Source organism: Chanos chanos, chromosome 7 (genome assembly GCF_902362185.1).
Source record: "Chanos chanos chromosome 7, fChaCha1.1, whole genome shotgun sequence".
Lineage (NCBI taxonomy): Eukaryota > Metazoa > Chordata > Actinopteri > Gonorynchiformes > Chanidae > Chanos > Chanos chanos.
The window spans coordinates 40,310,104-40,321,332 of record NC_044501.1 but is presented as its reverse complement, the minus strand read 5'-3'; the positions used below and the strand labels follow the sequence as shown (position 1 = coordinate 40,321,332).

Genomic DNA, 11,229 nt, shown 5'->3' with positions numbered 1-11,229 from the left:
ATAAGCAGTAGATGCTTTCTTTCACTAGTACATTCAGTCACCATTTACGCTGCCCGCTGCTTAGGGTTTCCTTCCGCGCGGTGGGGATCTCGCGCAGCCAACCTCTCTAACAGACCTCAGCAACCCTCAGCTCTCTAGTTCTTTCCGCGCTGCTGTGTATGATGCAACACAGGAAGACTGCGCTCTCGCGGGCTTTACTCCGAGCTGTTCTTAAAGTGACAGTACTCACTCCCTACGGTCTAACCACCCCAAGAACAATCTCTCCCCATGTCCACCCGGCTACATATATTATTATTATATTATTATAAAGCCCTCAGTGAGATTTTCAGTGCTGGTCAGTTAAAATGTTTCCAAATGTGCTGAGCAATTTTGCTCTGTTAGCCAACTGATTTTGTGGAAGTTGTCTAGAGTTCATTTTGTAATTTTTGTTTCCTAACACATCAGCATTGTTTGGACATGTCTTAACCTTTACATGAAATGCATAGCATGTGCGCTGGCATGTGTATCAAAAGAGATTAATCAAGATCAGTAAATTCTCCAAAAAGAAGAATTGCCCATACACCGCAAATCCAGAAGGAAGGGATTTAAATTGGAACTTGGAACGCTGTAGATTCCTTCCCCGTTCTGCTCGCTGAAGAAGTCGTATATACTCAGTTTTATAGCCACTCTGACAGCTTTGCTTGAACGTATCCTTCCTGCAGTACCCCTGTATGGTTTACACGCTATTTCATGAAGTTGAGAAATGACCACCACGAGCTTTGTGAACAGTGTCTTGGATCCCAGCGGCGCTAAGCATGTGCCTTCAGTCAATTGTACACGTTCACCAGCTGCCATGTATGTAAACAGGAAGCGTGGAACACTCGATGACGGAGTACAGACTGATAAGTCGACGGCAGAGAGACGTTACGGCTCAAACACCCGATTTTGTTTGTTTATTTACTCATTTATTTTTAAAATTTTGACGTTGAACTCTCGAGGAATACACTTTTGAAGGTGCGAAGGACGTATTCCAGTTCCGACCACTGCCTTTTAAAATATCACTGTGGTCCATGGCGTTATAATAAGGACGTGTGGTCCCCAGGGAGTGACTCGTTTTTACCCATATATTTGGGTATTCCAGATATTTTATCAGTTTATTTGACTTTGTCTGGGGGATTCGCTTGAGGATGGGGTGTACCTTTAGCAGAAAGAACATGGTGGCAAGGAAGCGCAGTGAAATGATCGACAGGAATTCGAGAGCTGAAAGAGAAAAATCAGAAAGAGAGGTCGGGGTGCTCCTCCTTGGTAAGCAAAGCGTTCAATTACGGCTTTAATCTCGTAATATTACAACCTTATTCTCAAAATCTCAGACTTTTCCCCTTAATGTGACCCTAGTACTCCTTCCTATGCTCTGCACTTTTGCATGTTGCAAATTTTTTAAACCAGAAGCGGTTAAAGTGGTTAACTTGTTCACAGTAAATGCACTCTCTGCTTGTTTATTTTGTCGCTCTTCAGTACATCAGGTTCAGTATGCCAATCAGTAGGCTACTGTATCACTTTGAATATTATAGTGCAAATTAACACCAGACCACTCTTGTGAGTTTGCTACCTTTTAGGATTAAAAACCATAGAAGGGTGACATTGGTATGACATAAACAATGCAGCTACAACTAATAAAATTAATAATGGGTGTGGTAGATTAACAGTAGGTGTGCGAATGATCAAGCATCGAAAATAGTCAATAGTATTGGTGGTGTCGAGGTGGTGGGGGGCTCCCAAATCAATTCTGCTTATGGGCCCCATAAAGGCTTGGGCCGACCCCGTTCATATCAAATCGTTTATCAGTGGGAGCAACCTCTAACGTTAATCAGTGGTGCTGGCAATGAAAAAACATGGGTTTCAGGGATCAGTAAATGAAATTTGACTGGTTGTCTGTATCCATGTACCATAATTCCACATAGGCTACATAGCCTACTTGAGTTACACATGAAAGAGCCCCTGTCTCCTCTCTCACACTTACCTGACGAGTGAGTTTGTCAAAAGCTGAAGATGCAAATTATGAGGGGAAGAGGAAACAAAAATTAATTGATAAAAATGGAAGTGATGAAAATGATGTGAACTAAAAGATAGGAGAGTAGAAATGGATGTGAAATGAAAAGTGGAGTGATAAATTATCAAGTGATTTGATCACTTTAAAGCTATACACACACACACACACACACACACACATATATATATATATATATATATATATATATATATATATATATATATATATATATATAAAGGAAATGTATACATGTGCAATAAATAGAGGAAAGAAATGTAGAACCATAAAAATATAAGAATAAGACCCAAAATGCACTGTGGTGCATTCTGGGTCAGATAATACAGTGTAAGTGCAGCTGATGAGATGTACCAGTGAGGAGGATAGTGGGGGCGAGGTATCTATTGAGTTAGCAGTCTTGCAACAGAGACACAGATCTCATGGGGGATTGCTGAACCAAAGAAAAAGGCAAAGTCTGTATCGTGGTACAAGCTAGTTATCATAGTGCATTCAAACTATACCATATGTTTTCTTTTATAACATATTAACGAAATTAACATATTAACTTGAGATGTTATTGATTAGTTCATACGTTGAAAGGAAATTTGGGCGGACTATCAGTATGGCTGCAGTTTACTCCCTCCATTACACCACCAAGAGGGTTTTAGAGGTGTCATTATTTGAGGTACAGGCAATTACGCCCGCATTGCATCAAACTGTTGTCTATTCTAACCCCAAACAGTTTAGAGAGGTTTCGGTGGGAAAAGTTAGAACACAGCTGCCTGTCCAGAAGAAAAATGTTGACTGATAGCTCACAGCAGCCTACAGCTCCTGCCAAACTCTGATATACGCAATGCTGCCTGCGGTCTCTGCCGTCTTTCTTAGACCAGAGCTTTGCTCTTTGTCATTCTTCTCTTGTTTGAAAGTTGAGTGCTTCTGTCTTTCCTTCCTGACCCTTGGGGTATGTTGTGTGACATAAGTGCCCATAAAACATGTATGTGACTAACTGTATTGAGTTAAACTGACTTAAACTTCAATATATGGATAGCATCATTTTGATTTAACTTTGTTACAGACATGTAAAGCCCTTTGATACTTAGCTCTAAATAAACTCATATTATTATTACATTGTAGCCCTCAGTGAGATTTTCAGCGCTGGTCAGTTAAAATGTTTCCAAATGTGCTGAGCAATTTTGCTCTGTTAGCCAACTGATTTTGTGGAAGTTGTCTAGAGTTCATTTTGTAATTTTTGTTTCCTAACACATCAGCATTGTTTGGACATGTCTTAACCTTTACATGAAATGCATAGCATGTGCGCTGGCATGTGTATCAAAAGAGATTAATCAAGATCAGTAAATTCTCCAAAAAGAAGAATTGCCCATACACCGCAAATCCAGAAGGAAGGGATTTAAATTGGAACTTGGAACGCTGTAGATTCCTTCCCCGTTCTGCTCGCTGAAGAAGTCGTATATACTCAGTTTTATAGCCACTCTGACAGCTTTGCTTGAGCGTATCCTTCCTGCGGTACCCCTGTATGGTTTACACGCTATTTCATGAAGTTGAGAAATGACCACCACGAGCTTTGTGAACAGTGTCTTGGATCCCAGCGGCGCTAAGCATGTGCCTTCAGTCAATTGTACACGTTCACCAGCTGCCATGTATGTAAATAGGAAGCGTGGAACACTCGATGACGGAGTACAGACTGAGAAGTCGACGGCAGAGAGACGTTACGGCTCAAACACCCGATTTTGTTTGTTTATTTACTCATTTATTTTTAAAATTTTGACGTTGAACTCTCGAGGAATACACTTTTGAAGGTGCGAAAGACGTATTCCAGTTCCGACCACTGCCTTTTAAAATATCACTGTGGTCCATGGCGTTATAATAAGGACGTGTGGTTCCCAGGGAGTGACTCGTTTTTACCCATATATTTGGGTATTCCAGATATTTTATCAGTTTATTTGACTTTCTCTGGGGGATTCGCTTGAGGATGGGGTGGGAAATGTATACATGTGCAATAAATGTGCAATAAATAGAGGAAAGAAATGTAGAACCATAAAAATATAAGAATAAGACCCAAAATGCACTGTGGTGCATTCTGGGTCAGATAATACAGTGTAAGTGCAGCTGATGAGATGTACCAGTGAGGAGGATAGTGGGGGCGAGGTATCTATTGAGTTAGCAGTCTTGCAACAGAGGCACAGATCTCATGGGGGATTGCTGAACCAAAGAAAAAGGCAAAGTCTGTATCATGGTACAAGCTAGTTATCATAGTGCATTCATCATGGTAAGCCTGTTTTATGTTTATTAATTAAGCGTTTATCACACTACTTTGCTTTTTAATCCAACGCCTGTGAATTCTGAGAACGCATCATTCAAGGGACATATTTGTTCATTCATATGTAAGTGGCTCTCTAAACATTGTAATTTGTTTCTCTGATGATAAAGAATTAAGCTTGTGTTCATAAACTGAAACCACTTTCTTTGTTTCCCATTGTCAGGTGCTGATGAGTCAGGAAAGAGTACGATTGCCAAACAGATAAAGTAAAAAGTTCTAATATTACCCCCTTCATTTTTCTCTTTGAACGTACGGCATAAATAATCATTTGTTATCCTGTTACTATCCTGTACTTTGTCTCTGAATTTACTCTGGGATTTCTTTCCCCATTTCCTAGAATTATCTATGGGGGAGGTTACTCAGAAGAGGAGTGTAAACGGTACAAGGCTGTGGTCCACAGTAACACCATCCAATCCATTACCGCCATTATCCGCGCCATGGGCCGACTCGAGATCGAATTTGAAGATGCAGCACGAGCAGTAAGTTATTTAGGGCTAGAAGAATGACACAATCACGATGATGACAATGGTGCTGTTGGGGGTCATGACTGAAGCAATACGACGAATGGCTCCTGTAGCCGTACCGATGAGGGTGATCGCGTTCGTAGTCATAGTAATGCTTACAAATGGCAGTTGAATCCTGATGGTGGAGATGGTGACAAGTAAAGTAATGCCGGCGGTCATTCTGACTGTGCTGTGAACTCTTCCTCTCAGGATGACGCAAGACAGCTGTTTGAAGCGGCCGGCTCAGCGGAGGAGGGCTTTATGTCATCGGAGCTGGCTGGAGTGATTAAACGACTGTGGAGGGATGGCGGGGTTCAGGCCTGCTTCAGCCGCGCCAGAGAGTACCAGCTCAACGACTCAGCGGCATAGTGAGTTCGTCTCTCAGATTTTCTCTCTCTCTCTCCCTCTCTCTCTCTCTCTCTCTCTCTCTCTCTCCCTCCCCTAGCATTTTTTCCTGTTTGTAGCAAATGTTTTAGTAACTGCAAACACTTTCACAAACTTTCAAACACTTATTGAGGAGATGTATACCCACAAGCCACCTCCTTTTACCATGATGTTGACATTTGAGCCTTGACTGAGCTTGTCAAGATTTATCCTGTTCTGCCAAAACCTGCAAAACTTTGACTGGAAAAAGCAAATGCCCTTGACTTCAATAGCTTGAGAGTTTGTGCTACTCTATGCATATCATCAGCGTTTACTTATTGGCAATACATGTTGTGGGAATGAGAGCGTATGGAAACTAACTGAATCTTGCAAGACCGTTTCCGTCTGTGAGTCAGGTCATTACCACAAAAAGCCACTGACATATTTATGGGTAATCTTTCATCTCTCTTTTTGTATCATAGCAGTTACTCAGCTCAGGTCTCAGCCGTTGCTAAGCAGTACCTAATCAACACCCAAACCATATTATTTGCATCTGTCATATTTCATAGGTCTTGCTGCTGTGCTTATCCATGTTCTGCATGGTGCTGGAAGTTTTTTTTATTAGTTAAGGAAATGGCATCGCTGGCTATTGTGTAATTGTTTGAGCGAGATCGGAGTGGGAGAGGAGCATAAGCCACAAGCTTTTTTGGAGAGAGTTACGCTGTCAGATGCTTCACCGTATTAGCACTGGCCAGAGGAACTGAAATGCTATTACAGCAATGGCTTTTGAAGCCAAATTTGCACGTCATTTGCAAAAATAATAATGCACAAGCCAGTCACTGACCACGTTACTGGATTTGTGCAATTTACAAAAAAGATTTACAGACCCAAAACCTTCATTATCTCAAAACTTATTTCGTAGTTAGAGATTGGAATATATGATCGGGACTGGGTGAAGTGACCTGAGAGAGAAGGTTTTGACTAACGTGTTTGTGTCTTTCAGTTACCTGAATGATCTGGACAGGATATCTCAGGCCACCTATATTCCCACCCAGCAGGATGTGCTAAAAGCCCGAGTGGAAACCACAGGCGTCGTTGAGACTAACTTCATAGTCAGGGACTATTATCATTTCAAGTGAGAGTCAAAGAGAAATAGGCCGTATTCCCACTCCAGAGGTCCGAATGTAACAGTGACCCATGGAACTGCTCCTACAACGTGACTGTGAATAGAGGCCCTGATTGTGACGTCTGAAGGGCCGGGGGGGGGGGGTATTTTGATCTCTGTGCTAATGCTCTTGGTTTGCATATGTGTGTATTTCAAGGTTAAATCTACATACTTTATATAGCTCACAGAACCAATGTACATGTAGGGAAACCTTTACTTTGAGTATGTTTAATCTGTATTTGTAGATGTGTCACTCTGGCATTTTGTACATTTTTATAGGATGATTGATGTCACAGGTCAGAGGTCAGAAATGAAGAAGTGGATCCACTGCTTTAACGAGACCACGGCGATTATCTTCTGTGTGGCACTGAGTGACTATGACCAGGTCTCGGGAGAGGATGAGGAGATGGTATTATTTAAAAACACTACAAGTCTGTCATAGTCTATAGACATTTTTATACTCCAGTTACTAAAAGAGTACTCCAAGCTTTGTTTTACAGATCATCCTTTGTTATGTCAAAAGCATTTTGCAATGGTCATATAATAGCAATGAAGGCAAGGGGTTTTTGCTGAGGAAAATCTCTAATACGCATTCGTTGATGAACTCACGAAGAATAAGTAAGACGTGTTTATGCAGACTGATATTTCACAAAGCCGTATTTCCTGGTTTGCTAGATTTGGTGTAATGTCAAAAAGCGGAACTGTCAGGGAGGAGGAAGCCTTAACAGTACTCCTGATGAACTGACTTTTCTCAAGATGTGAATGAAGTTCATCTCACATTCAGCGAGAGATTTATGACACATTTTTTCTCATTTAGATGAAGCAGAATAAAATATACTCAATGTGAACTGAGTACAAAGAATATACCTTTGTGTGAAAAACAACCCTTTTTGTATGAAACTAAAGAATTCATTCAAACCACTTATCTTAAAACATAGGATAATCAAAGGAAAAAAGGGGCGAACATTAAGTTCACCAACAGTGTAACCTTAAAGAACCAGTATGATATTCACCAGCGAATATTATAACCTTGCCATTCTTGTCTCCTCAGAGCCGAATGTATGAAAGCCTGAAATTGTTTGACAGCATCTGCAAGCGACGCGTGGGCTCCCGCACTGTTCTCTTCCTCAACAAGAAAGATCTGTTTGAGGAGAAGATAAAGAAGACCCCACTCACCGTTTGTTTTCCAGAATATGCAGGTAAAAGATTCACAGGGTTGATCCAGACCAACAGACTTACTTTCATTTTCACATATCACCAGAGGGGATTAGGTTGTACCCCTCAGCCGTTTTTTTTTGTTTTCCGATCTCATCTGGGGCCCGAGAGAGAAAACAAAAGATCTCTTTTATGAAGACGAAACGGAGAGGTGAAACCGTTTCTCACAGTGTGGCTCCCCTTTTGACATGATTTGTTCTCGCCTCAATCCCTTGTAAGGTAGGCGTTTCTTCATTTTTTTTGTTTTTTTTTGGCTAGGATCCAACACATACGAGGAGGCTGCAGACTACATCTGGCGTCAGTTTGAGAGCCTGAGTAAGGACCGTGTCGTCCACACCCACTTCACGTGTGCGACGGACACAAAGCACGTGCAGTTTGTCTTTCACGCTGTCACTGATGCTATCACTGCTATTCGCTGCCATTTGCACCTTTGGCTGTAAGATTAGAGAAGCTGGCTTAGGGCCGAAGTTGCCAGTTTCACCCCCCATCCCCCCCCCCACCCCACCTTGGTGGCGGCAGGGAAAAACTGTGGGCGGGGAGAGTGAATGAACAGTTTAGGTGTTGTAACCTGTCAAAGAAATAAAGCTTTATATTAAGTCAGAGAAGGAGAGTTCTGTTTCTGTTGTAGTGTGTTTAAGAGAAGTATGTTTTGAGAATATTCAAAGCATGTATGAAATATTATTGTCAAAGTCTGCTAGAGAACCATGGGAACACGACAGCAAGTTAAACGAACAGGTAAACACAGAATATTGATAACTAATGCCACCACTGTGTGTCTGTGTGTGTTCTCTGCATTTTGGAAATATTTCTAGACTCCTTTTCCTTATTTTGCTAATAAAACACATTTACAATCCACACTGAAGCAGTTTATGTCTTTTTCTTAGTGTTTCACAAGGTTTGTTAAATTCATGGAAATGAAACCTTCTTGAGTATGCTCTCCTTAATGTCTTTCATTTGCAATTTTATATATGTTTCTTATAGGTTGAAGTGACATTGACCTCTTACAAGAAAAAGAGTATCCCAGCAAAAATGTGATGGATGTATGTTTTCACGCTTAGTTTTCTTGGTAAACCACTCTCGCTGTTGCATTACTAGGAAGATGAGAAACTAGAATAACGTATGGTACAAGCCTTTGAAGAATGTTCTATCCTCTTCAGAACCTTTAGCTCCGAACACCCTCATCTCTCTGAACAGGCTGTCACCGTGACCAGACTTAAGACAGATATCTCTGTAGAATGTTATTGTAAACTGATACCGGTAAAACAGAAAGGTTTCGGAAAGCGGTGACTATACAGTTTAATCTGTGAAGATAAGCTTCAGCTGCTCCTAAAGCTTTTTTTGTGTCAGGGTGGCCGAGTGGTCTAAGGCGCCAGACTCAAGGCTCTATACCTTACAGCAGATGGGTGTTCTGGTCTCCAAGTGGAGGCGTGGGTTCGAATCCCACTTCTGACATCAGAGTTTTGTCTTCAAATAAATGTAAATGGACAAACCATTTAGAATTCTGCATCACATCAGAGGTTAATCAAATGTTAAACAGTGCATACAGATGTAAATAAACGTCTGTGAACACTTCTGAAATATTCAGATTCAGTGCAAAAAAAAAAAAAAAAACTTCGCAAGTCAAAAACGAATAATTTGATAAGAATGGCTGAAATAGCATTTCTTGTTTCAGCTGTATGAGATGATGTCTGCTTTACTGTGGCTGAGTGAAATACTGGATCAGAAATGAAGTCTAGCTTTACTTCACTTCTTTTCTTCACTTACACTAAACACCTTGTCTTCCTTAAACCGCTAAATACACAGACTTGGTATTAGTCAAAATTATGAAAACCAAAACCTTTGTAACAACCCCGAATGTGACGACTGTCCCATGTATAGGCTGCTCTGTGGCGGTTGCCAAAGCCAAAAGAGAATTTTCCCCACAATTCCTTGGGCACACAGAAAGAATTATGAGTTTTGGGAACACAAGGGAATGTTGCCACTTTTCCTCCTTATCCTTTGACTCATGCAGAGGTAGGCGTGATAAAATTTACTAAAACACAGACAGACCCTTCACGTAAGAACCGGTTGTGACCTATTCCAACAGAAGGGAGTATAGCCTCCTCCTCACCTGTCCTTGGGCTCATTCAAAAGTACGCATGTAACAGCAATGACTCCCCCTACTGGACATAACTGCAATCAGTAGTAGTAGTAAATGGCTTAAAAATAATAAATAAAAATATATATATATTATGTATTGATGTAAAATTGTGTTGATTTAATTAGACATAAAAGGAAACCTTACAAAGGAAGGGGAAAGTGTAATGCAGAGAAGAAAAATATGATTCATCAAGTCTCTTGTGAGTTTACAGATCTTGTCCTTTTTCATCATTATCGTGTATGATAAGCTTGGTAACAAAGAACAATCAGTACCATGTGTCTCTTTAATTGGTAACAATACTGTCACGTTGCTAATGGTAACAAATGATCCTACATTTGTAGTGAAATCTGAATTCCAAAGACTACCTGCAATTCTTTGTGAGTAGACAAAAAAAATCTTAAATTAATGCACACAGCATCTGAACAAATATTAATCTATGAATTGTTACTTTATACTCATCTACTCTACAGATAGACTGAAGATGATAGAGGAGATACAGAGGAACTTTACTGATGAAAACATAGACATGATAAACACACTTAACAGTAAGTGATGCCTCCCTCTACTGGAGAGATTGCTGTTAAATGAAAAAAAAGAAAGAAAAAAGAAAAAAAAAAAGAAAAAAAGACAAACCTGACCAATAAGCATACCCGCAGGTGATGTGTGCAATTATCATCTGCTAGAACAGTGAAGAATTTGAGTCAGCTGATGCTGATGCTGACTCAGACTGCGGAATCTCTTACCATCTTCCGCAGGAAACTGAAAACCCACCTCTTTAGAACCCACCTGTCCCCCAATGCCTAACCTCCCTTTCCTAAAAAAACAAACAAACAAAAAAAAAAAACCCCTTTGTCTTGTATCTGCGTTTGTCAAAGTATTCCAGGGGCGCAATACGAAGGGGCAATTTTACGCTCGGTCTTATTGTGATCTCTGCTCACAAGGTATTAGAAATCTGACTGACTGATGCACTGATTGTAAGTCGCTTTGGTAAAAAGCGTCTGCCAAATAACTAAATTGTAAATTGTAAATTGATACATCCGAATTCACAGCAAGCGCTGTCCTATCATTGACAGTATGCTGTTGTTTGAATGTAAAACAAAACAATACAAACTGAAATGACAACATGCTTTTATAAACTGTAGGATTTGTAGCCTGATTTAATGAACCGTTATATGATGTCATATTTTCTGCTTTCCAGAAATGGACGAAACCCATAAAAGTCTTGCAGGTGAGTCTTTATTTATTTATTTATTTACTTAAAAAGCACTTTAGAAAACAATGAATCTAAACTCAAAAGATCACCTTCTTTTTTCTCTAATATGTATTAAGTCATTTTTTTACAAGGAAACATGAGAGTCCATAAGCAATGACACACTGAAAAATGCCCCCTTATCCCAAAAGTCATCATGAGTGACACACATAACTGACTTATTATTTCCAGTCCCCAAGAATGCATATGCTATGAATGACTTGTCAAAG

General features: G+C 40.3%; 1 protein-coding gene and 1 non-coding gene across 2 annotated transcripts; both read left to right on the top strand.

Annotated features, from left to right (window-relative positions):
• Positions 1–1,166: 1,166 nt before the first annotated feature.
• LOC115816377 (guanine nucleotide-binding protein G(i) subunit alpha-1-like) lies at positions 1,167–9,060 on the top strand. Its single transcript, XM_030779334.1, has 9 exons — positions 1,167–1,284; positions 4,528–4,570; positions 4,702–4,843; positions 5,078–5,235; positions 6,234–6,365; positions 6,675–6,804; positions 7,447–7,594; positions 7,869–8,046; positions 8,958–9,060. The coding sequence occupies exons 1-9, from the start codon at positions 1,167–1,169 to the stop codon at positions 9,058–9,060; spliced, it is 1,152 nt and encodes a 383-aa protein (XP_030635194.1).
• trnal-caa (transfer RNA leucine (anticodon CAA)) lies at positions 8,953–9,062 on the top strand. Its single transcript has 2 exons — positions 8,953–8,990; positions 9,017–9,062. It is a non-coding gene; the product is annotated as a tRNA-Leu (tRNA).
• Positions 9,063–11,229: the final 2,167 nt, after the last annotated feature.

What these genes read in the sequence shown, in the direction of transcription:
- LOC115816377 (XM_030779334.1), top strand. Translation starts at nt 1,167, where the DNA reads ATGGGGTGTACCTTTAGCAGAAAGAACATGGTGGCAAGGAAGCGCAGT. An exon ending in CGGGAGAGGATGAGGAGATG is followed by an intron (nt 6,805 to 7,446) that starts GTATTATTTAAA and finishes TTGTCTCCTCAG; the next exon opens with AGCCGAATGTATGAAAGCCT. An exon ending in TGCCATTTGCACCTTTGGCT is followed by an intron (nt 8,047 to 8,957) that starts GTAAGATTAGAG and finishes TTTTTGTGTCAG; the next exon opens with GGTGGCCGAGTGGTCTAAGG.